The sequence below is a fragment of the Lytechinus pictus genome, chromosome 13 (assembly GCF_037042905.1).
Source record: "Lytechinus pictus isolate F3 Inbred chromosome 13, Lp3.0, whole genome shotgun sequence".
NCBI classification, from domain to species: Eukaryota; Metazoa; Echinodermata; class Echinoidea; order Temnopleuroida; family Toxopneustidae; genus Lytechinus; species Lytechinus pictus.
The window spans coordinates 14,951,851-14,978,518 of NC_087257.1; the positions used below are offsets into that span (position 1 = coordinate 14,951,851).

General features: G+C 38.6%; 2 protein-coding genes across 2 annotated transcripts; both read right to left on the bottom strand.

Annotated features, from left to right (window-relative positions):
* Nucleotides 1-582: 582 nt before the first annotated feature.
* On the bottom strand, nucleotides 583-25,510 carry LOC129274066 (P-selectin-like). The gene is made up of 20 exons (XM_064108947.1): nucleotides 25,402-25,510; nucleotides 22,734-22,922; nucleotides 20,068-20,244; nucleotides 18,366-18,620; nucleotides 17,628-17,813; nucleotides 16,276-16,464; nucleotides 15,139-15,333; nucleotides 14,158-14,364; nucleotides 13,665-13,874; nucleotides 12,933-13,036; nucleotides 11,390-11,558; nucleotides 9,966-10,190; nucleotides 7,661-7,849; nucleotides 6,254-6,451; nucleotides 5,224-5,359; nucleotides 3,708-3,826; nucleotides 2,775-2,963; nucleotides 1,946-2,134; nucleotides 1,136-1,336; nucleotides 583-617 (listed from the first exon to the last, which is right to left on the bottom strand). The coding sequence occupies exons 9-20, from the start codon at nucleotides 13,759-13,761 to the stop codon at nucleotides 583-585; spliced, it is 1,851 nt and encodes a 616-aa protein (XP_063965017.1). The 5' UTR covers nucleotides 13,762-13,874; nucleotides 14,158-14,364; nucleotides 15,139-15,333; nucleotides 16,276-16,464; nucleotides 17,628-17,813; nucleotides 18,366-18,620; nucleotides 20,068-20,244; nucleotides 22,734-22,922; nucleotides 25,402-25,510.
* LOC135156445 (P-selectin-like) lies at nucleotides 14,150-24,577 on the bottom strand. The gene is made up of 9 exons (XM_064108948.1): nucleotides 24,472-24,577; nucleotides 23,759-23,815; nucleotides 22,734-22,922; nucleotides 20,068-20,244; nucleotides 18,366-18,620; nucleotides 17,628-17,813; nucleotides 16,276-16,464; nucleotides 15,139-15,333; nucleotides 14,150-14,364 (listed from the first exon to the last, which is right to left on the bottom strand). The coding sequence occupies exons 1-9, from the start codon at nucleotides 24,575-24,577 to the stop codon at nucleotides 14,150-14,152; spliced, it is 1,569 nt and encodes a 522-aa protein (XP_063965018.1).
* Nucleotides 25,511-26,668: the final 1,158 nt, after the last annotated feature.

Consider the following 26,668-nt stretch of genomic DNA (forward strand, 5'->3'; position numbering starts at 1 on the left):
GTTTAATACCCACTTAGTATAATTGTCATTGGTTTTCATTCTTTGTCAAATGAAAATTTTCGTTTGTCAATAGCTTATGAAATTGACGAAGTGGTGTTAAGCCCGGCACACACTATGCGATTCGTTTGTGATCAAAATTTCAAGGAAATTGCAATAACATTTGATATGAACATTCCAACCAATAAAATCTTAGCGATCAGAGTTCGGAATTGTGATAGGACTACTGAAATCCGAATTCAGTCAAGTTCGAGCCTCCCTGAAGTTATAAAAGCAAATTCAATTCCAAATCACTATGACGTCATCACGCCTGTGACTTGAAGCCGATTTGAACTTTACTCCGAACACAGGGCTTGCCGCAAGGCAAAATTATGATTTTATTATTCCCAATTATGCCCAACTTCAAATTAAATAATTTTGCTTCTTGGAAATGTCACATTTAATGCAAAATTCGATTTATTAAAAAATCGGGCCGCATTGGATCGCATAGTGTGCGCTGGGCTTAAGTCTAGAGATATTAGACAAAATGGGTATAGCCTTACTGGTAACTAGACAAAACGGCAAATGGGATAAATGGTAATTAGACTAAATGGTAAGTAGACATACTGGCTGTAGACAAACTAGGATTACACCAAATAGAAATACGAAAATTGGGTGAAGATCAACCAGCTGGCAATTCTCCCTTTAGAGGGGATACTTTCCATGTGCTTGGTCCAAGTGCTTTTTAATATCTTTGTTGGTTCCTCAAGGTTCTCTACTGTCACCATCTTGTGTATTGATAATGATGTCATGATTTACATCAATTTTGTATTCATTAGCACAAAATTATGATTAATAAAATTCAAATTTTTCTGATTTTAACTATACATTTTTGTTATATTTCAACAAGATCCATTTCACAAGGGTTGCATACATAAACAATATGAATTAATATACTTGTACATGTTCATACCACACATTCCATATTGACAACAAATATCATAAAAAGCACATCTTCAAGGTACACTTCTTATCATCATCATTTTTCAAGATCAAAACAGTGGATTGACTACTGAATTCTTCAATTGCATTAGGCTTTTCTGAGGGACCTCCTGGTTTTAGTAAGCAATGGATTAAGTGTAAAAAAGCAATGTCTTACCTATACACTGGGCCTGGCCTACGTCTTTAGTCCAGGTCTTGTTCCCAGAGCACATGGTCTCTCTGAGACTGGAAGGCCTAATCTCAAACCCTGTAGTCCTGCATGCAAGGTTACACGTATCCTCAAAGCGTGGGTCTGATAGACAAGATTCAAGTTCGATCGATATCTTTGACGTCTCCACAAGAGCTGGACAGGATTTACCTTCAATAAACAGGTAACATGGAAGAGTAAGTGTGTATCATTCAGGATTACGTACATATGTAACAGCGTTATAAATTCTTATGAGTCAACCATGTAATACATGTATCATTATCAATACAATAACCATTATCAACACCCTCATCATCAACACTTCTTGATTAGTAGAGAAAGGGAAAATATAATACTAGACCCACACTCATCCATATAGACTGACTGAATTCAAGACTTAGACATCCATCCAATACTAGTTTAACTTCAGAATCTTAATCTTATACTTCGATATTATCATATTCATCATCTCCTGTTTTATCTGAATCTTCATGTACTTCGAATTGTAAACTGTAACTGATTATTGATGATTAAATACCCTGTGATTTGAACTGTATAACTTTCTCTAAAATTTCTTCATTACGCTTCCCTTCTGAATTATAATTACCGATCCCAACACGACATTACGACTGTGTGTGAAAGAGAGAAAGATATTAGAGAGAGACTGAGGTAGAAACACACTCAGAGACAAAGAGCAGCAGAAAGAAAGAGAGGGGGAGATAGAAAGTGAAAGATATGAACAGAGAAAGATACAGATAGAAAGATAGAGAGAGGACTTACGACTGCAGGTAAAATCAGTGCTACTCCATGTTCTATCGGCCTGACACCTCTTCTCCCTATCCCCTTCCCCATCGTAACCAAATGGACAGTGGAATGTACACACTGACCCATAAGGTACAATCTCCTCTGGTTGACCACACCCGGTCAGCGTGGCCGGATCATCAATGACCAGTGCTGGACATGTCCGTACTTGAAATGGAAAAAATGAAGAAAAAATATAAATATTTCATCCAAATATTTTCCCACGAATTGGAAGGCAAATTTTATCTCTAAAACAAAAACCCAAAGAACTTGGAAATGTCTTTCACATGCAAAAACTTCATAGTAATTGAAGTTACTACTGAAATTCAGTTATGACAGAAAATAAAATATTGTGGCGTACCAGTCTGCGACAAGTTGATAGCTCAGTTGGTAGAGCAGGGGTTTCACAATCTTGTGACACAAGTAAAATTCCCACTTAGTGCACTAATGTCCTCTGGTAGGGCATTTATCCTCACTGCTCGGTCACTGCCAGGGGAGATCTCAAGCATTTGGTCCTCTGATTGCTTGCTTACAAGCATTTTTGCTTTAATAATTGTTAGCAATCAGGTGTAAAATCATTACCACTACCACAAAGAAAAACCTTCAACTCAACTACAAAATATCTATGGTAAGAAATACATGTACCACACTGGAATAAGAAAAAATTGGGAAAATAGCCCAATTATAACCTTCTCCCTACAATCTGTATGAATCTAGATCTCAATTCAATCACAACAAAATGCAAGGTTCTAATTTCACCATTTTCACTGATCATGAAGATGCATGTATGATACTCAGCGATACTCACTCTGACAAACTGGTCCGTCATGACTCCACACTGGGAAAGTGTCAGGTGACAGATCACATGACAGAGTATCTTGCCCAATCAAGTCATAACCTACGTCGCAGGAGAAATGACATTCCAAGCCATGGAAAGGATCGGGACATCCTGCTACACTCCCATGGAGAGGAGGTTGTTGAGGGGCACATCTGTAAACTGAAAGGAGGACAAAATTTAGCTTATATTGTGAAAATTCTATTTAAAGCAAGCATGATTTCATGAGAAAGTTGTTGAGATTAGGGTTAATTGTCACCATATCACCAAAGATCCATTTCTTGTTCATCTACATCTACATAAACCTGACTGTGTGGAACCATGCCGTCTTAAGCTGAAAAATGACCACACTAAAGATCACAAATACGGATCTGGCACATGTAAGAGATTGTATTCATTGCTTAGAAAAAGACCTGACACTGTAATGCCCTGCTTATTTTGTCATATTCCCAGCAATTACACATTTCCTACCAGATCATATGGCACGTATTTTCCATTTAGGCAAAAAAACTACTTGGGTGGCCATTTTATTGGATTCACTTTGTGCTTATTTTCAGATTGTTGTTACCACAACTGGCATTTATGCTTAAATTCTAAACTTAAATTTCAACTGATACTCATTCTGTAGCAACTATTTAGAAGAATATATTCAGTCATCATAAACCACTAAAAAAATTGAAATTTATTAATTTTATATAATTGCAGGACCTACATGTATGGCACAGCTGTACATGTATATGACAAAGTAAAGTCTTAAAAAGTAATAAAAGTAATATCTCTCTTCTTCTTTGATGGATTCTCATCAAATCTTACCATTTTAAAAAAAAACTTATATTTTTATTGAAACACTTATATCACCAGGGTGAACTTCCCCTTATAACTTTGAAAAGTGATAAACTGACTGACCTTGGACTGTTATGACTACATCACACCTGGACGTTAATCCACTGGAGTCTGTTGCTAGGTAACCAATAGTTGTACCACCTTCATCAAAGGTGCTCCCTGGGCCATGATTAGGAGCTAGCCTGTCAGACGAAAGGAATATCGATTCCAAACATTAAATGTCTCGAGAAGGGTGGAATGAGTTCAAGGTGGCAACCGAAGAAGACGTGGAGGAAGCAAGTGGTGGAGGAGAGTAGGAGGGTTGGGTTGAGGTAGGAGGATGCATGGAATAGTAAACAAATATATCAGGCTTTGAGAAAGTGGAATTATTTATCCGAGGTTAGTCTGGAAATATAGTAGTTTTGCCAGTCCAACCGAGGATTAATAATTTCCACTATGCTTTCGAATAAAACGCCTGATATATTTGTTTTATATCCTACTTTTAATAATTTATAACCAAAATCTATGCGCTGAGCTTAAGTCCGGTTACTTGCGTTGAATTACCTACTTTCCTTCGAACCACCGTGCTCAGTGGAACGCAGATTAGTGCCTGCGCCGACGCATCACGGGACTTGCCCGGGAGAGAGAGCTCGCAGGCCAGTGCGCCCGAGAGTTTAGCTAAATATCCAGTTTTCTGAAATAATGACGTCAGAATATTGGTATAGCGAAAAATATATCGAGGTCTGACGTCATGCAACATCATAGTTGAAATATATTTGGTCACATGATGCTATTTGAACCAATCACTATACAGGCTTCAATCTAGGTAGGATATGAAGTAAAATGGAAGGAGTGGTGAGGGTGATCTCTGTTGGTTCCATGACAATTGCTCCGGCGACAATTGCTCCAATGGAAAATCTGCATGTTAAACCCGTTAAAATCTAATCTACAAAATTAAATAAACCGTTAGAGTCTTATCTTTACATTATTCCAAACCAAGAACTCTAGTACAATCTGAGATATTAAGTCCGGAGCAAATGTCGTGTCACCTCTCTGTGAGGGTGAGGTGAATTTCTTTGTTTACTAAGGAGATGCAAAGTCCTATAGAAAAAATTATGGTATGGATGGATTTCCACACAGTTGAGATTGATTGGATCAATAGTACATGTAACTCTTTGTAAGACGGGGCCCTGATTTACGTCAATTCACAACTTGTACAGGAAAACTGCAAAGAAATGCACTGAAGACTTAACACTTCAAAATGGGTTCACGGTCGAATCGACCCAAGGCCACCCAAGGCCAAGTCCTCCGATACCCTCAGAATGACCCTGAAGCCCTTCCAAATATTTATAGATTTTAGGCTAAAATAAGTGGCCGTTTTGTCTGAGGTCTTGGTGCCCTAAGTTAATCCAGTGCATATGTGTCCCATAGAAAGCAGTTTTCTGTTGATGCCCTTTTTAATGGCCTTGGATACCCTTAAAGTGAGCATCAACTTCCCTTTGCTTTAAATGCCCTATTAAAAACGGCCTTGCCCTGGTAAAAAAAAAATGGCTGTGCCTCTTTGAATTCTTAATTCAAGCCCCTGCCAGGGTAGTATTACCTTGTGAGATTGACTTGGCCGGAATTATCGAATGGAATTGGTTCCTCAAAGTCTACCATAGCCTCCAGAGTCCCTTGTTGAGCAGGTAGTGTGACCTCATGAGGGCAAGGTCCCCTGAACGATGGGGGCTGGATGTCTAATGAATGCAACAAAAACAATATGTTGTAATTTAGAAAGTTCAGGAGGATGTGCATGTGCGTGTGTGTTGGCGATTTAATCAGACAAAGCTCCCAGGGGGCCGTTTCATAAAGCTGTTCGTAAGTTAAGAGCGACTTTAAGAGCGACTGGTGATCCTTTCTTACGCGCTAACACATCGCCAATGAACATTTTGGTGTATACCATTTACCAAAAGAAATGATCACCAGTCGTTCTTAAAGTCGCTTTTATTAAACTTACGAACAGCTTTACGAAACACCCACCTGGTCTCTTTCAAGGCTATGGACCCCTACAAGAAACAGCATTAAATTTGTTGATGGGGTGTTCGGTCCCAAGAATGGTAAATAAATAAATACAATTTAAAAAGATAAGTTAATAAATACTGTACATGTACTTGTAAGTAAAACATGGTATTCTGACCTGCTTGTTGAAGTAATTTTTTTCATGCAATAAAAAATACATGCTCCCAAATGTGCTTATCTGCATAGAAGCTCTTTCATGCTGTAGCTAGAAGAAGGAGAATAACAAAAACAAGTAGAAGACAACATCAAAGAAGATGAATACGAAATGAAAAAGAAGAACAAGAAAATTAGAAGAAGTCAAAGTCAAAGGAGAAGGAGGAGAAGAAGGAGGAGAAGAAGAAGAAGACGAAGAAGGAGGAGAAGAAGAAGGAGAAGAAGAAGACGAAGAAGAAGAAGAAGAAGGAGAAGAAAAAGAAGAAGAAGAAGAAGAAGAAAAAGAAAAAGAAGAAGAAGGATAAAAAAAAAGAAGTCAAAGTCAAAGAAGGGGGAGGAGAAGGAGAAGAAGAAAAAGAAGAAAAGAAAAAGAAAACAATGATGAAGACGAAGAAGAGACTGAGACTATGAGAACTTACCTTTGCAGTATGGTATGACATCATGATTCCACACCCCATCAGTGCTGCAGGCAAGAGCACTCGGTCCCTGTATCTGGTAACCCGCATCACAGGCGAATTCACACCTGGTATTAAATCGTACAGTATCCGATGACTCGCACTCAGCTGGGTTCACACTCCCGTGGTCCATATCAAATGATGCAGGACAGGTCTTTGTAACTGCATTTTCAACAAATATGAACGAGGCCTGGAGTTTCTTCGATCACATACATAATCACCATGTCATTTTTTTTTATTCTGTGATATTGCAGGCCAAATCAGGCAAATAATCATTTATGTCATTTCGGGGTGTGGGGGGCTACTTTCCACAACATACAGCCTAAATCCAGACCTGCCAACCTCTGGGAATGAAAAATTGTATTCTGTGATTAAAAAAAAATTATTTTTCCCCAAAAAAGTGTATTTCATAATAATATGTGTGGCGCACTCGCTTATCGCGGCGCTCAAGCTGCATGCAAGCTAAAATGCGCACTGCTCTTGCAGATGAAAAAAAAAACATTGAAACATGTGTTTATCTCACCCTGGTTTTAACAAAATGATTGAAGAAAAAAAAGAAGTTACCTGAAATTACATTGATCTAATAACCATATTACGATTTTAGTAACATATTTTTTAAAGATAAAACGTACTGCCGTATTTTGGTTGCAAAAACATACTAAATACGCCAAAAACGTACTGGTTGGAGGGTCTGTAAATCTGCTTCATTGGATAAGCTCTAACATTGCAGTGAATGCGTATTCCCAACAGCTCTTTCTTATTATTTCCAGGGCTCTCTCTGGCATTTCAGGGAGAAAATTGCCCCGAGTCCCCACATATCCTTTTTTCCCTTGGGCCTTATGCAAAAGATAGTCTTGACTTCATTCCTACATATTCTGAAGTTGTGTTTGGCCCAGGCCATGATGAAAATATGTGTTAAGATTATGGGAAGCTGGAAATGTTATAATTTGGTTTACAGTGTATGTTTCTGATGCTTATTGTGCCTGTTTCGACTCTTACCATATGGTCTAACAGGGTATAGAGAACAATGAGAGCAACATAAGAGGGGAAGTAGTGTGTTTCAGAGATACATGTAATTTCACAAATCTTAATTTGCTTGTTGATGATCTTAGGTACATGAATAAAAACGATGTATCTATCACGCAGAAATCCTAAAAGGGTTTTATCGCAGAGCCTCACATTTATCACAGGCAATCAAACAGTGGATAACTGTAAAAGCAGGAAAAGTACTACTGACAGACACATTGCGTGTAGTGCTAAAAAGGCACTACAAAGCCACTGTGAATCGTGAATGGCGCAATAAAGGAGCTAGCGCATCCTACACACTGGCTTTCCTCCCTGCAGGAGTTTGATTAATGTGGCTTCACCAACCTGTACATTGAAGATCTTGTCCACTCCATGTCTCGTCAGTCTGGCAAGTCCGAGTGACAGACTCGACTCCAGAGGGCGTGCTATACCCAGGTTGACAGTGAAATTGACAGGTTGTTTGATAAGAGACCTTAGGCCTCGAACAGTCTTCAGTAAATCCATTGATGACGGCAGGAACAGTGCAGTTCTTCACTGTGAAAATGATCATTCAGGCAAAACTGCTACTTTTACATAACACAGATCAATACAAACACATATTTCTATGTCTGGTTTACACTTAAAGGACAAGTACACCCCAACAAAAAGTTGATTTGAATAAAAAGAGAAAAATCCAATAAGCATAATACTGAAAATTTCATCAAAATCGGATATAAAATAAGAAAGTTATGACATTTTAAAGTTTCGCTTAATTTCACATAACAGTTATATGCACACCCTGGTTGGTAAGCAAATGAGGAGACTATGAAGTCATCCACTCACTATTTTATTTTGTATTTTATTATATGAAATATGAAATATTCTAATTTTCTCCTCATTGTCAAGTGATACAATGATTAATTCCTCCCTGAACATCTGGAATTAGCATTGTTTAATACTATATGGTTCAGTCAAGTTGGTCCTTATTGTCAAATCTATCAAAAAAATAAAATATTTTATAATTCAAAAAATAAACAAGTGGAATGCCTCTGGCCGTCTCACCTGCATCACGCGATTCAATATAGCAGCAGTGCTGATTTTGAAAACTACTATAACTCGCACAAGATGTTCAGTGATACTTGGTTACTCTGATTTCCACGTGTTATGAACTAGACCAATACACTTATAGAGATATGATGGCAATTCAACAAATACCCCCAACGTGGCCAAAGTTCTTTGACCTTACATGACCTTTGACCTTGATCATGTGACCTGAAACTCGCACAGGATGTTCAGTGATACTTGATTAGTCTTATGTCCAAGTTTCAAGAGTCAGATCCATCAACTTTCAAAGTTATGATGGTAATTCAACAGATACCCCCATTATGGCCAAAGTTCATTGACCTTTGACCTTGGTCATGTGACCTAAAATGTGCACAGGATATTCAGTGATACTTGATTACTCTTATGTCCAAGTTTTATGAACTAGACCAACACACTTTCAAATTTATGGCTGTAATTCAACAAATACCCCAATTTGGCCAAAGTTCATTGACCCTAAATGACCTTTGACCTTGATCATGTGACCTGAAACTTGCACAGGATGTTCAGTAATACTTGATTACTATTATGTCCAAGTTTCATGAATCAGATCCATAAACTTTCAAAGTTATGATGGTAATTCAACAGATACCCCCAATTCGGCCAAAGTTCATTGACCCTAAATGACCTTTGACCTTGGACATGTGAAGTCAAACTCATGCAGGATGTTCAGTGATACTTGATTAACCTTATGTATAAGTTTCATGAACTAGGTCCATATATTTTCTAAGTTATGATGACATTTCAAAAACTTAACCTTAGGTTAAGATTTTGATGTTGATTCCCCCAACATGGTCTAAGTTCATTGACTCTAAATGACCTTTGACCTTGGTAATGTGACATGAAACTCAGGCAGGATATTCAGTAATACTTGATTAACTTTATGGCCAAGTTTCATGAACTAGGTCCATATACTTTCTAAGTTATGCTGTCATTTCAAAAACTTAACCTCAGGTTAAGATTTGGTGTTGACGCCGCCGCCGCCGTCGGAAAAGCGGTGCCTATAGTCTCACTCTGCTATGCAGGTGAGACAAAAACAAAAGAAATAGTGAGTGATAGACATCATCGACTGACTCACCTAGTTGTGCATATCACTGTTTTGTGAAAAATAAGCGAAACATTAAAATGTCATAACTTTCTTATTTTACATCCGATTTTGATGAAAATTTATTCAGTCAGCATTTTCCTGGGGTGGACTTTACCTTTAAAGGGAAAGTCATCATTTAAGTTTGTAGTTTATGTGTAACTCAATCAGCAGCAGATCTCCAGCAGTGGTCATTTGACAGGGATATTTGGCATTCAAAGGCTTCTGAACGTATGGCTTGATGGTAAGAGAGATATGATATTTTTATAGGCCATGAAATAGAAGTAAAGAACTCTAAACATACTGTAAGAAGTATGAAAAATGATAATTGTTTATGACATGATTGTTGATGCTAGTGTCGAAACCATTTTGAGCCTAACTGAAATGTTTTTTCACCAATGTACTATGAAAGACTTTGCGGCTATGTATCAGTAAATGAGTAAAGGTGAAAAGAAAATAATAATGCTGTACAATAACTAGCCTCACCATTGCATATCTCATTCTGCCCTGTCCAGTAGCCAATCGGTGATATGTCAGTGAGCCTCTGGCAAACTCGGTCAATGTGATCTGTGTCTGATGAGAGTCGGTAACCTGCCTCACACGACACGCGGCAGTCTGCTCCAAAGATGGGTCCATCTTCACATCGACCATTCCCGGAGAGGAGAGCTACTGAACCATGCTCAGGGAGCGGAACGGGTGCGCATCTTGACACTGGTTAACAGAGCAGGAAGATGAGGGTATGTCTTTGATTTAGAAAACACCTATATACAGCAGGATCACACCACACAGCTGTTTGACAAAGTTGTTCGTAAATTAAGGAAGACCTTATGCATGACCAGAGACTCGTTCTGGTGCTTTCAAGTTTTTAGTTTATTTTGTAGATTTATATACGCATGTCTTTATGGTTTATGCTTTTTCATGCATATAAAGTGGTGCTAAAAAGTTGTGAACCCCACCAGAACATGCACTCCTTCATGCCGAGTGTTATATGGAAAAACAACAACACTACAATGTCCGGCGAGCCCAGAGAAACAAACCGTATTGAATGCAATATTTCATCCCCTGACTTCACAATTAAATATCTAAAACTTGAACACTTTAATAAAATATGTTCATTTTCTGGTGGGGTTCACTAACTTTTCAGCACCATTGTACAAGAGAACTGTTGCTGGGAAAGCACCAAGAACATCTTTCTGTATTATCATTTATGTTTATGGTCTAAATTTTCATTGGTGTAATTTTAGTTGTTCCCAAGAAAGGGCCTCCAGTCGTCGTAGCATCACGAGCAACTTACAAACAGCCTATTAACACACACACACCAGTGCTTTAAACTTGAAACTTGATAATGTTGATACTAAAAAGGCCTTAAATTTCAATTTTTTTTTTTTTTTGGGGGGGGGGGCATTCTTCTTTAGAGCACATTTCTTATTACATCACAAATAGATGAAAAAAAATCATGAATTGAATAAAAATGGAGAAAAATGGGGATCAGCTGCAAAACAAAGATTTTCATGGGATTACCAAAGTGCAATTGTTATGCTTACCTAGTCTCAGGTTTTCAGCCCATTTTCTATTCCAATCCCATTCTTCTTAATGATAATAATAACAAAATAGGGTATTTTGTATAACCAACACATGTGATCACAGCTTTTAGAGGAATTACTTCCTGCCAGTAACCAATGAACTCACCTGGGTTGATTTCAGCACATTGTGGATCAATATCCTGCTGGATGAAATGACGCCATGGCTGGAATTCAATCCAACGACCCTGTTTCAAAGTCCGGAGACTAATCCACTGAGCCATAACGCTCCACATTGTCATCAACAGTTCGTCTACGAAACCATTTTCGTGTGAATGACAGTTAGCCCTCATTCCCCGGCCCCACCCCTTCACCGATTCCATATCTCACCTGCTATTTCAATGTCAAAGGAGCATATAGCAGAGTGTCCCGCAAGGTCCGTCCCTCTGTATGTAACTCTATGAGTTCCTTCCACGAGGACGTTTGGTTTGGAAGATCCGACCTCTATCGAGTCTATCGCGTATAGGGTAGCATGTAAAGAGGCGCCTCGATCAGTACCCTGGATAGGATTATAGAAATCGGAACCCAGCTTACATGGTGAATTACTGAACGGTATACAACTACTGAGACAAAAAAAAGCATTTGGACCAATTGCATGTGAAATAGCCCCTCTTAAGGGGTAGATTGCAAGTTGGTCTACCCCGCTTCTTCTACTTTCCGTTTGGTCTTATCCCACAAGGTCTAATCGCACATGTACTTCATCTACAAGCAGCTTGTCTACTAACCAGATGAGTTAATGGACAATGAGTAGCCGCGTGCCGAAACTGGATCCCAGCTGACACAATCCTGAATACATGCATTCATCAGAAAGAATCAATAAAACGGTTGGAGATTCCGTTTGGTCTAGCTTATCCCACACAGTCTAATCCCACATGTACTTCATCTACAAGCAGCTTGTCTACTAACCAGATGAGTTAATTGACAATGAGTAGCCGCTAGCCAAAGTTGGATCCCAGCTGATACAAGCCTGAATACATGCATTCATCAGAAAGAATCAATAAAAAGGTTGGAAATTTGCCTGCCGGTTAATTGAACTCGGTCTCGCCTAACTGTTGGCCCCGCCTCCGTGGTCTAGTGGTTAAGGCATTGGTGTTCCATTACGAAAACCTCCATTTGAGACCACTATACCCCAGTTTCCCTTCTCATCAATTCTCTTCTCCAAGTACGACAAACCTTAACTGCCCCAAGCAAGCAATTTAAGTATCAAAACACCTTTTTCTTGACGTCGGTCCGAAGATAACACAACAGCCCGGCATATACAGTCACAGCAGGGGGCCACACACCATGGGATGCATGCGCAGCGCTGAGCGCGGTCCCTGCAAAGCATGCCGTCATTTTTATTCGCTTACTTTCCTTATTTCGAGGCTGATTTTCTTCGTTCAAAATTGAAAATGGACTAACATTGGATTACTGAATACAATATGCCTTTGAAAACGTGATTAAATATCGAATACAACAATTTCATTCCGAAGGTCCTACTACAGGCAGAGAAGTCTTATGTAATAGCACAGCTGTTGTTTATCTTTTCGTCCTTTGCTCAACGCTCATATACTGACCTGTGGAGGTGAAATTGAGACAGCGGGGATTACCCCGGGATTACCTGGCCAAGCACGGTTGATAAGGGCTTGGAAATAATTTTTGGGAGATCCAAATGGAAAATGGGGTATAATACCGCAGTTTGCAATCTGAACTGCGGTCCTTCTCCAAAAGGGGGTTTGACGTAATGCAGAGCCAATGACCCGGGTTCGATTCCCGGCGGAGGCATTTTTTCAACCTTTGATTCAGAATGGATGACAGCTCTGAGGGACCTTCTCATATTGTTGTAACAAAGTGAGTTATGTCTTTCTGTTTGTGACATTCAAAATACTCTTACCATGACTGGTTCCCATTCATTCCAAGGTATTGGAGCAGTAGTACTGTCTTCCCCGGCAAACAGACGCTTGTTGGATGGACACACAAAAACAGGTGGTGTGGTGTCTGAGGATTGGAAAAACATATATTGATAGTAAGAGATTATCTAATCAAACGTCTAAAGGCCACCGCACACCTTAGGACCCGAATGGTCTACGACTGGCTTGCGACTGAGTGAGGGGAGATGTGACGTCACAGCTCTTGTCAGCTTGAGAATCGCAGACTGGTCAGAGACAAGTCGCAAGGAAAATCATAAGGATTTGACATGTCCAATCCTTATGATCCTACTTCCAGCCAATCAGACAGCAGAGTTGCACGACGCGTATATGATATACAACGCGTATACGCTGTAGTAAGCGCCATTTTCTCAGTTGCTATGGCAAAAAGCTAAAAGCGCATGCATGAGTCGCAGACAGCATGGTAGTTGGATCGCAAGGTGTGCGGTGTTGAAGCTTATGACTACCTTGCGATTCATCTCTACTCACTCAGTCGCAAGCCAGTCATAGACCAATCGGGTCCTAAGGTGTGCGGTGGCCTTAATATTACATAACGAGGACATGATGATGATGCAGATAATGACATGATGGTGGTGATAGGGCTTGTTGATGATGATGACGATGACGATCTTGGTGATGATGATGATGTCTGTCTATGGTATTTACAAAAGAAACAAAATAAAAAGAAATATAGTCACCTTGACAAAGGATCTGTTGACCATCCCACTGTCCATCTGCCTGACAGACCGTGGTAGATGACCCTCCGGTCTGACTGAAGCCTTGAGAACATACCATGCTACAGGTTGAACTGTACTTCTGTCTTTCGTCTACTCCCTGCGATGAACCCTGGTACAGGCATCCAGTCACTCGACCGTTGCTGGGTGTGGTAGGGGCGGGGCAGGTCACAACTGAAATGATGATATGATTTTCGTAATTTTTTTTTCTGAGGGGTCTTGGGTACGGTGGGAATATGGTTCATGATATTGTACGGGCATAGAAGTATTGTAGTGAGAGGTACAAAGGCAAGACATTAACATTGTCATTGTTACAATAACTGTCATTACCACCATTACCATCATATTTGGTATTATCATGCATCATTATTATGAATATTGCCCTCATCAATTCTATAGTTTTCATAATCATCCAACGATTGGCTTATCATCATTTTTATCACTATCAATCACTCACTTGTGCATGTGAGATCGGGTCCCGTCCAGACACCATACCCATCACCGTTACCGTCGTCTGAACAGGTTCTTTGAACGGGCGTGGCTGGTAAGTACCCTATACTGCAGGCCAGGGTGCATACTGTTCCATAATTCTCCCGGGAGGAGGAGCATCCTCGCTTTTCACCGTTGACTGGAGGAGAGAGATCACTCCCGGCACAGGTAATCACTGGTAAAAATGAGATATTAAAGATGAATGATTTTGATTAATAACTTTCAAGAATTTCCCTATCTGTCATACCATTTCCCTCTTCTATTTTCCTTTTCTTTTTAAAAATAAATCTGCATAATGATTTAATCCTGAGAAGCTATTCTCAATAATCCTTTTATCTTTTATTAATTGTAGCTCCTCCAGTCTCTTTGATACAATGTTGGAATTTATGTAACTTGGTGTATTTCATGTAATTTAAGCTGTCATTGTTTCATTTATGTAATACATTCTCTATTGTGTTAATAAGATTATTTATTGATTGTGTATTGTATTATGAATTGAACTTTATGTATTATTGTCATGTTGCACATACAAGCACATTTATATGCTGTATATTTTTATGAGTGGAAAAGAAACTGAAAACTTGAATACTAGTTTTGGTATTCATCACACAAGGAAACAGAATCCAACCAAGCATTGGTACAAGTATGTACCTAGAGATAATATGCAGCGATGGAAACGTACACCTGAAGCATGACTTCAAGACAGCTACATGTAACATCAAGTGTCCTTGATATTTTCGTACTTTCGATAATTTTTGATCCAAACAGATTAATGCATGCATGCTGCGTATTCCATACAAATAGCCCGCTTGTAATGTAATTTGCATGGCTAAAGTGTAAAAAAAGAATTCTGTCAATTTCTAACTCACAATCTGTATTCTGCATTATATCAGTGAAAATAAATAAGAAAAAAATTGCCATTAGGGACCAGCAGTCTTGGAGTACGTACAGTGACAGGTTGGTGCGGCTTGACTCCAGGTTCGATCATGTTGACAAGCGAGGGCAGCATTTCCTGAAAGATAGTACCCTTCACTGCAGGAGAACCGACACTGATTACCAGATGGGACCTGATCGCCAGTGGGGCAGGCCTGGCTGGTTATGATCTGAAGAGCGGTGGTAAGCACTGGCTTCCTGCAGTATATTCCTTGATGAACGAATCAATAAAGTTTTAAATAAGTCACACATTTTACTAAAAAAATTAGCATTAAAATGCCTATTTCTATTTAATAAGTAGGTTTGCTACAAACATCTAATAATAATAAATAATCATGATAACTGGATTATATTGTGCTTTTTGCCTGAGGACACAAAGCCCTTGCTATTATTACCCTGGCTTTAGCTCGAGCTACCATCACCGGCGCTCAGTGCATGCAAGGAATGAATCCTGCTGGATACCCATTCACCTCGCCTGGGTCGAGTGCAGCAGTGTGGATAAATTTCTTTCTGAAGGAAAACAAACCATGGCCAGGATTCGAACCCACGACCCTCTATTTGAAAGGCGAGAGTCAGAACCACTAGACCACAGCTAGACCACAACACGCCCACATATTTGTGTTTTATAGATGATTGAATTGGGTCATATAATAAAAGTTTTTACATAATGCATATCACACTCCTTTTACACTCCTTTTACACTCCTTTTATTTATACATTATACATGTAATATTTCTATGGTTCATAATACACAAAACCTCTAAATACTCATTATGTTGTTTCAATGCCTTTCATAGTGTATATTGATCAGAATTCATCTGAAGTAGTAAAGGATCTGGGAGGGAAGCGGCAAATATAATACTGATAATAGTATTAATATTTTCATAAAACTAATTTAATTTTTCTAAAGCAGCAAAGGAAAGAAATGCCATTCCATAACAGACACACCTCTCGTCATTAAATGAAGCAGTACCATCAACGACCAGATCAAAATACAATGAACCTATCTAATATGACCAATGCGCTGAAGCATAGTTACCCCCCCCCCCCCCACTCCCCGTTACTTTATGAAAGTAACCTGTTAAATTATTTCATAACATAAATCATTATTTACCTGAAAGAGGAAAAATAACAAAATTATCAGAATACTCACTTGTGCAGGTGGGCCTTGAGCCTACCCAGAATGCATCAGTACTTCCTGCTTGGGCACTGCACTGTTGAGCACCATTGCTAATCTCGTAGCCGATGTCACACGCAACGTTGCACCTGGAGCCATAGTTCCTTGAGCAATCTCCTATAATTTGTCCATGACTAGGTGCAACCAAGGTAGGGCATTGAAGAACTAGGAAGAGAGATAGAATGAAACGTTTCATAGAAATGTACAACCTTGTGGGCCATCTCCTACAATTCTACCATGACTAGGTGCAACCAAGCTAGGACATTGAAGGACTACGAAGTGAAATAGAATATGGATGTTTGTGGGCAATGTCCTGCCATGACTAGGTGCAACCAAGGTAGGGCGTTGAAGAACTAGGAAGAGAGATAGAATGAAACGTTTCATATAGATGTACAACCTTGTGGGCCATCTCCTACAATTCTACCATGACTAGGTGAAACCAAGCTAGGACATTTTAAGAGCTAGGAAGGTAGAAAGAAATAAAGGTATCAAAGGATGTTAATCCTGTTGGGCAATCTACGACCCTACCATGTCTAGAAGCAGCCAAGCTAGGGAATTGAAGAGCTAGGAAGTGAAATAAAATGAAACGTGTCATATGGATGTTAGACCTAGAGCAATCTCTTACAATCCTAACCATGACAAGGTTCAACCAAGCTTAGGCACTGAAGGACTAGGAAGCAAAGAAAGAGTAAAATGCGTCATGGATGTAACACTTCGAAGAATCTAGGAAGAAAAATAGAATGAGGAGAGACAAAAGGATTCTCTTATCTCACAAGCCAGCTGTACCAAATCTTGTGCTTTATGTTGACAGTAGTCTGTACGGGTAGTTCTGTAACGTACATGTAGAATATACCACCACTACAATAGGTATTCCAACATCTCAATTACACTCTGTTAATTTTTGAAGGTTTTTTTTTAATGATCATCCAAATAGTAAATTAGGCATTCATCCCAAGTCTTACCAAGTATTGTGATGATGCTGTTAAGTAATTGATCAATATGATATACTTTAGTCCATAAAACCTGCTCTAGCAACATCCTGAATGGAAGGATTCACCTGTCTATAAAGACCATAAGTTTGGACTCCCTCAAATAATTTTCCAAATTCAAACATGTGTTAGGGTACTAAGACCACCTGCTCTGACACGAATGCCATTTTTCTAATCTCCCACGGGTTATCTTCATATATAAGTCACTGTACTATTAAATAATATATAAGAGGTGCAAGTGAATTTCAACCTCCTACTGAAAACCGAATCCTCCCTACACAAAGTCTATAGTAAATACAGAATTCAGTCCTCAATGGGTTGAGCAAAAATAACACATACTCTGGCAGGTAGGCGAGGGCTGGTCCCATGATCCCGCTGACCCCCTCTTCTGACATTCCGTTGACCTTTGACCCTGAAGTCTGTATCCCACACTGCATTCAAAAGTACAGACCGAGCCTCGTATTGCTCCATTCGGGCAGGTCACTTGGAGTGGGGCAGACGCAGAGAGACTGCTGCAGTGTATGACTAGAAAATAAAAGAGAATAGGGGAACATATTACAACATCAAGATTGATTATTAAAGACCCATTTTCGTATTACAATTGTCCATATTTTCATTATTATATAAAACTTTGATAAGAGGTTAATAATTTACATTTCTGTTTGTGGTAACTCCCGTAGGAACTAGGCAGGACAGCATTTTTGCTGGTAAATGCCAAGCTGGTATACCAATTACCTAGGAAACATTTTACGTCTAGGTTAATCAGTCATAGAGGCTGACGTTATAGACGACAGATATCACTCTCGGGCCTTTTTAACAAAGTGAAGCAATGGCAGAGTTGAGATTCGAACTCACAACCTTGCGATTATGAGTCCAATGCTGTAACCACTGGACCACACGACCCATGTGGTCCATTCATTACAAAAATGTAGTCAGCTATTGATTTTTTTAAATGTTTGATTCTTTGAGATGGTTTGATATTGGATTAATAAATGATCTAGCACCCTCTCTTGATGTTTCCTTGTGAATGGTACTCTTTAATTCATATAATGACAAAACTTATGGTCATCTACTGACCTGTAACAGTAACCGAGAACCGACAAGTGGCTTCATTTCCAGAGCTATCTGCAGCACTGTAAGTTACAGAATACGTGCCTGCAGCATAAGAACTTCCAGATCTGATTGAGCTACTTGACAGGCTCGGGGTAATAGATTCCCCGGAGTTGTCGGAAACCGAAGGTGATGCCCAGCTGACCGTAGCGCGGGAGGAGAGCGACGGAGCGTAGACGGTCTGAGATGAAGGGCAGCGGGTGAAGGCTGGTGCAGCAGTATCTGAATTCAAACCAACAATAGATTTTTCATTTTTATTTAATTTTTTTCATATTTCTAATTTAACATTTGATTCGTACTGAAATAAAAGCAGCAACAATAATGCATAACTATGAAATTAAAGACAACTGAGAAGTAAAAACATAACATAATGACACAATCAGTCAAGTTATAAGGTTAAAGCATCATTTAAGTCAAAGAAATATGATTAGACCTACATAAACGCATCAACATCAACCAATAAACTGTTGCAAATCATCAACATCAACAAATTAACTATTGCAACACCCAGTCTACTTACCTTCTCATATTTGCTATATGTATCATTTTATTATATTGCTATATGATTTATATTTAATTACCACATCAAGTTGTATGCTGTAAGTGCTGCCCCTTAAATAGTATTTTGTATCATACATTAGCGATAAGTTCTTAGTGTTCTTAATATTGAGCTTCCATTTACTCTGTTTATTATTATGTTTTCTATACTTACCATTTAAGTTATAAAGCACTCAGAAATATTATTGTATTAAAGCTAGAGAAAAGCCTCATTATCATTATTGTTTATGAAAGCAGTCTCAATTAGAGTTGCAAACTTGCATTTCAGAATTTCTAGTGGTTGAATTCAAAGTCATTTTTGGTTGGTTTTTAATTTTCATCAGCACCTATGATTATGAGGCTACGAGGTATTGGGAGTCAAATTAGCCTATAATCTAGTCAAAGGCTACTGCTAAATCTTTGCTATTACGCCAAATGTAAGCAATACGTGTGATGCAGCAGCACTACAATGAGTGTAAAGGAGCAACCGCCTATACCATTTCATCTTGCTTTAGTCGTTATTTTCTTTACATCAACTACGATTTGGTGCAGATTCTTTGTATGGAAAAAGGATAAGGAAACAACTACATGTAGTGCGAGTCGGGAGGTTATAGGCGGTGCCTGCTTGGCAACCACTGTTTGTAGTCTCGCTGCATCAGACGTATCACTTACATTATCTATTTCATTTATTTATTTTATTTCCAGGCAAAAGACAACAAGAATATATACAAGAGGAAGAAATTACCACCAACTAGTACCTGAGGATGACTAAATTAAAACAAACAAGTTTCTGTTATGAAGCTCTCCTCACTAGTCGGGGCTTACAATATACAAAAATAAAATCGGTATAAAAGGGCAATATTTATTTAGATGCATTATTTATTAAAACAAAGAACCTAATAATAAAGAGTGTTTGTTTCCATGCGCAATTATAATATCCAGTCAATATGAAATGTTCATGTATTTAGATAAACAGCGTTATGCTATTATCAGATAGTAATTAAAGTTAATATCGCGTAACAATGTCATGCTGACTCATAAAAGAAAAGACAATAGCTGCAATTAACCCAAGGCTAGATCACAGGCCAGGCTTGGATTGGATTGGATCAGATCAGATAGTGTTCCTATATACCTGCACAGGACGGGACCGCAGCTGACCAACTTCCAGACTGTCCACACACGAGGGAAGAGCTGCCTTGCAATGTATATCCATTGTTGCAAGATATGCTGCATCGACTGCTGTAGTAACTGCCATCAGAACAGGTGAGTTGGCCACTGGATGGACTGGAGAGGGCGCTACACGTTACACCTAATAAATAGATTATGAAAAGTTTGCTTACATTAAAAAAGCCAAAACAATAAAGAACAAGTATAGTTAGAAGTACAAAACTTTTACATCTATTCCAAATCAAATTGAAAACAGTGGTTAGAAGTACTCTTTAAAAAGGGTTGTTTGTTGGTTCCAGTAATTTGAATAATGATAATATGGTAAAGTTATATAGCGCAGCTACGATAATTGCATATACTCTACTGCGCTTGATACTCGGTATCATATTATTACATCAGCTGTAGCTGAGCCACCATATAGGGGCTAAAGCATTCAAGGGATAAATCATACCTGGTATCCATTCACCTCACCTGGGTCGAGTGCAGCACAATGTGGGTGAATTTCTTGCTGAAGGAAAAAACAACATGGCTGGGATTCGAAACCACATCCCGCTGATTGAAGACAAGAGTTGTAACCACTATCACAATTTATCAACATTTTAATTAGGATAAATTAGATTCAGTGCCATTATTTTAATGTTGTTAATTGGGTTTTCCTTGTATAATTCTTTAAAAATCTAGTTAAAAGGATACTATTACTAGTATTTCGTTTCAGTACATTAAGCATTTGAATATAATGAATCTTTATTTCACATTATATCTGCCAACTTTATCTTTAGTACTCCTTCTCCCTCTCTGCAGTTATACCAACTTTGCCTTTGCTCTTTCCCTCTCTGCTCATTGGCTAATTCTTTCCCACCTTTTTAGGAGTAGCAGTAATGCCAATTCATGTACCCCCTTTAGGGATGCTTTTGTATTTTGATGTGCACCATTGCACTTTTATTGTTAGCTAGGGAGAGAGTCCAGTGACTCATGACACTGGCAGTAGCAAGGGCATTCCTACTGTTTGTTGTTGGATGAGGACACTTGTTCCTGCAGAAGAAAGTTTGATTTAGAAGTATAGAAGTAAGTTGATTTATATGTATACTCTTATTTCAGTAAATTGAATGTTTATTTCATTGATATGTTATACTATTTATATATATATATATATATGTATATATTTATATAGTAATTGAGTAATTACAATAACATGCATATATATATATATATATATATATACATATATATATATATATCTTGTCTTGTCTTGTCTTTCCGTTAATGCCCACAATCATTACAATGATTATTATGGCATATGAACGTCAAGATTGACTTGACCTGAATTTTGCCGGGATCGGCAGGTGCAATACACCGGGTGAACACTCTACTCTTTGACGAATAGTGTATTGGTTTTAACGTGCATAGGTTGTGACTCTCCTATACACGGGACCAACATTTGCGTCCTTTCCGATGGACGGAGTGTTTTCCAACTGCATTCACACCTGCCCTGAATACAGTGGTGAGGCACGCTAACACACAACGTTATAGCATCAGATTTTTTTGTCAGACGCGTTTCGGCATGAGCGGGACTCGAACCCCTCACGTTGAGATCTACGATCTTATCCGAAACATGCGCTCTAACCAACTGAGCTACGCTGCCTCCCTTATATATATTATATATTATATATTATATATTATATATTATTATATATTATATATATATATGTATGCATGTTATTGTAATTACTCAATTTTGGAATGATATTTGACTGGACAGAAAGATCACTTGATAGTGATGTTATGTGCCTGACTTTACTTTGATTGTTTTATTCTGTATTTACATTGGAATAAGCAATTGCTACATGTATAATGTTCATTTTGATATGATGATTTTAATTTATTTGTGTAATTCTTGCACAACCTTTAATAAAAGAAATGAATAAAGAGTCAGTGTCGATAGACCAAATAGTAAATCTTATGTTCCCATAGTTATGTATCGCTTAATATGGTCGTGTATATTTGTAAGTGACATGCATCAATGTTTCTGTTATAGGACTTCTGCAAGGACTTCCCTTCATGAACTTAGGCTGAAGATGTTGAAGCAAATGCAGAATTAGTGTTCTGACCGGTAAGTGCATGGTCTAGGGAAAGTTGCTTAATTTATATCATATGTATATTATTGTGGTTTTCTGAATACAAAAATATTGTCGATACGATTTTATTTCGAATAATGAAAGAGATATAATTCTTGATTTACTTCGTCTTTGTTAATGAAGAAAATGTAGTTTATTGCCTTGATTGATAATATAAATTTGTTATGTTATGTTTAGATTTAAATTTGTTATTTGTTATGTTAAAATTGTATTACTGTTGATACCACTATTGTATTATGTAATGTCTGGTAATTATATTCATCATGTGCTTGTTTATATTTTGTTATCATACAGAGGCTGTTTTTCGGTTGGTCAATAAAAGAACTCAAGAAACCTCAGCCCTCGTGTCTGTGTTAATAAATTAATTAATAAAATGTCAGAGAAGTCATTTGGGGCATCTCTATTCATCTCAAGAAAATATTCCAGTCAAACATAACTTTACAAATGTCAGCTCATAAAACAGCTTGAACCCCCCCCCCTCCCCCACCCAACTTACGGATGCATTCCAATCCAGATCCAGTCCATTGGCCTGAATTCCCTGAACGTGAACAAGATCTTACTACCGATCCGCCTGATAGCTTATAGCCAGTAGTACAGGAATAGGTACAGCTGGATCCAACATTGATGGAGTTCGTACAGGAGACGGCGCCATGGGCAGGGCTACTCAGCGAAGAACATCTAATAACTGCGTTGGGAAGAAGGAATGTATAAAGAGATGTTTAGAGGCTTCACCTTGGACATATTGGCCCGAATTCACAAAGGTGGTTTCATTTAAACCCATGTTTTTTTAAACCACTTATGTGGATCGCATAATTAGTAAAACCCACGGTTTAAACCATGGTTTTTGCAAAAACCACCTTTGTGAATTTGGGCCATTGTGTTTACCTGAATTAAATTTAATTTAAATTCAAGGTCATTTCCATCAATCCTGGATCCTGAGGGGCACTTCCATTGACGAGTGGATACCATGCGTGACCATGGGGTTTCGAAAAGCACCCTAAACAAGCATTTTCCATGTTCTGAAAATGCAAACCCTTAACAAGTATTGGCGTGTGAAACCCTACCCTTAACAAGTATTGGAAACAGAACGGTACCCTTGACAAGTGTTCCCTGAATTGACTCCCTAAACAATAAGTACAACGATATCTTGTTTGTTATGTCACAGACTTTACCGTCACTTCCATTGGATTTAATACCACTCCACACACCTCGCTCAAATCGGACCCTAAACACGTAGTGTTGGGGAAAAAAGTACATCCTTTATAAAGTATATAAGTCTTTTTATACCCTCCCAAATTGGACCGTAAACACATAGTTTTCCTATAAGTGAAAGATATACCCTTTTTCATTATCTTAGTGTTTTTGACACCCTTATTACGTTACGTAAGTGCCCTATCTTAAAAAATATATCCTTTTTACATGTGTCTCGGTCACGCATGGTATCCACTCGTCAATGGAAGTGGTCCCCGGGTCCTGGATGTAGCATACAATACCAGTCAGTGATCTTTAACTCGATATTACCTGTAAAGCCAGAGAACAATCCACTGAATCTATTGCTCTCTGGTTTTACAGGTAGGCCTAATAGTGAGTTAAAGATAGATGTTAGTGTAGAAACATCATATCTGCCCCTACTTACTGCCTTACCTTTTTTTAGCCTCCCCATAATATCAACTAAAAATCAATTTCCAATGCCTAAATTTGGGGGTAGGCCCAGTCCCTCAATATTCTGGTAATATTTCGTAACCATATTTTTTTTTATCTGAAAACATTTTTCAGACTCGAGTTTGGGTCACCTGATCTGACCTTGTTTCCCATCCGTTCAAAATTACCGACAGTGACCCAACCAGACCCAGCAATGGACCATGGCATATGGCAGCCACTCAAGTTCTGCCCCCCCCTGCTCCATTCTAACATTAGCAGGTGGATTCAATTCATGCTCTTATCTCGACACATTTTTTTTAAAATCAACTCACATATCTACGTGACGTCATAGTCATGACTGTATCAGTCGAGGCCTAAACAATTTAATATTGCACATCTAGTCAGTGCTGCCCCCCCCCCCCGGGGGGGGGGGGTACTTGAATTATACTTATGTGTCACACTAAAGTCAAATAGGGGGCTCTGGAACTATATCTTGGTCTTAAAACAGGGGTCTCCGGAACTCATTAGATCGTCGGCGTAGCATGGTAGCGGCTATGTAAAAATGCGCACATCTTGCTAGATTCATATCAGGCCAGCGCTAGCTAGCTCCGGGCAGTTTGGACTTTGGAGCTTCAGCGCGGCCCAGCTTATGGCTCCGTGCCGATCGAGCTCGCTGCTCTGACTGGCCAAGTAATCCATTATGGGCACACACTGGAACAAGAAACCACAAATTTGATTTTGAGGGTCTCCAGCTCTAGAATGGGGAAAAATAGGATTTTCTATGACTGCTGCCACCCATGTGAAGAAATCTTATTCTTTATTTTGTTTTATCCCTTTTTCAAACCTAAAAACCAATTTTTCTTTAAAATTTTGAAAAACATACAAAAAATCATCATTCTTGAAGTTTTTGAAACTGAAATAGTATCAAACTCCCGACACCAAGTTCCAGTAATCACAGTATTAATAATTTAGGTCTAACATGAACTGGTACTGTCTGAAGACGTGTCAAGGTCCCCGGGGCAAACATCAGACTTAACGTTAGACATCAAATGATCAATACTATAGATCTTGGCCTGGGGGAAAATCATGAAAATCGTATAACTTTTTTACTTTTTAGTGACGTGTCACTAAGTAGTAATCCCCTTAAAAAATACTAGGATGAACCCTATATTGGCAGCCCGTCTAGTACCTAAATATAAAAAGGGTTGATTGTAAAAATTGACCAAGGCAACAGCATTTCGCCATCAATTCTCAAGCTTCATGCAGCTGGAACAGCAGCAAGAACGTACCGCGCCAACTCAGGTAGCTCCGCCGCGCCGCTGACGAGGCCCGAGCCCGGCTCTGCAGCTCTGTCTGGTCAGTTGCCAGTTGGAGTCTGGAGAGAGTGCTGCGTGCGCGAAGTGACAAGTAATCAAGATTGAATGATGGATAATCAGATTAGTTAGAGACTAAAGAGTCTAGAGCTGTGAGAAAACACTAGGATATAATTTTCGTAAATCCCTAGTAATCTCTCAATTCCTTACCAAGAAGAAAACAGTAAATAACAATCCGCTTTTTTATCGGGTGGCGTTTCCAAAGGCAATGCAATGTGTGGTCATCAAATGCAATTCACACTATCACAGATTATAAATTGGTCTCTTTTTCAGTTTTAATGTATTAACATTTCTCTAATAAAAATACGTTTTTCAAATAAACTTTCACGATTCTTGTATTGTCAATCTAATCTGTCGAAAATAATGTGCATCCAAAAACAAGATATTAATTTGGTGATATCTAATGATGAAGTAACGATTTAAATACGATTTCAAGGTTTCATTTTGCTTTTCGTCAAGACTATTAGGGAATTTCCCTAATAAAAGGTCGTGGCACTGGGTGGGTGATGACATTATGGAGGTAGGGTTATTGATCAGATTATATTCTGGTACCTAATTACTGATGAGCCGTCTGCAAAGTAACATTTCCAACATTTTTTCGTTAAATTAAACTGGATGCAATTGTTGTTATGCTCATGCATCTGATAACGCCCTCTTTCATAAATCTTGAAGGTGACAATGTCAGCACTAGCGTACCTAAGGGGGGGCAGACCCCCTGACGAGTCACAAGCAAAAAAAAGGAAAGAAAAGAAATAAAAAAGAAAAGAGGAAAAAATTAAGAGAGGTAAAAAAGGGGGAACGGGAAATAGAAGAAAGAGTTTAAGAGAAAGGAGAAAGCAAAAACTGGACTGCAGACTGTCGGAAAAATGATAAAGTTTCGGGCACACGGGGCTAGCTGTTCCAACTGATTCGGTTTTTCAGTTCCACCATCTTGGCCGGTAAATGTCAATTAAACTATACAATTTGATCGGTAAATTGTTATTTTTACGCAATGCGACTTTTAGAGCTCTCTGTACCGATAGTGAGGAAGGACTGGAATGACCAGGGACAGGAAAAAGGTAGAGAACAACTTTAAGGTAATATAATTATAACAATATAAATTTCGCTCGCGCTACGCGCTCGCATCAATTTTCCAGTTGGATATTTAAAATAAATGTTTTGTTTTCAGGTTGAAATATCAAAAATTTTCAGCTCGCACTTCGAGCTCGCGTCAATTTATTAGTTAGAAACCCGATTTGTTCACGGTTACAAAAAGTGCTTATAATATCAAGTTCTTAGGTCGGAATATCAAACATTTCAGCTCGAGCTTCGCACTCGCATTAGAATGTAAAGTTTTTAGGTCGAAATATAAAAAAATTTCAGCTCGCGCTTCGCGCTCACACCAATTAACTGTTTTTAACTACCATCTTGTTCAAAG

Excerpts from the sequence above, each read along its gene's own strand:
- LOC129274066 (XM_064108947.1), bottom strand. The coding sequence starts at position 13,761 with ATGGTATGTTCTCAAGGCTTCAGTCAGACCGGAGGGTCATCTACCACG. Across the intron at positions 10,191-11,389 it reads CTTTGACATTGAAATAGCAG|TGTCAAGATGCGCACCCGTT; the intron begins GTGAGATATGGA and ends TCTGTTAACCAG. Across the intron at positions 6,452-7,660 it reads ACAAGATCTTCAATGTACAG|TTACAAAGACCTGTCCTGCA; the intron begins GTTGGTGAAGCC and ends TTGAAAATGCAG.
- LOC135156445 (XM_064108948.1), bottom strand. The coding sequence starts at position 24,577 with ATGGATTACTTGGCCAGTCAGAGCAGCGAGCTCGATCGGCACGGAGCC. Across the intron at positions 20,245-22,733 it reads ATCTGGATTGGAATGCATCC|GTGTAACGTGTAGCGCCCTC; the intron begins GTAAGTTGGGTG and ends TCTATTTATTAG. Across the intron at positions 15,334-16,275 it reads CTCAAGGCCCACCTGCACAA|GAATATACTGCAGGAAGCCA; the intron begins GTGAGTATTCTG and ends TCGTTCATCAAG.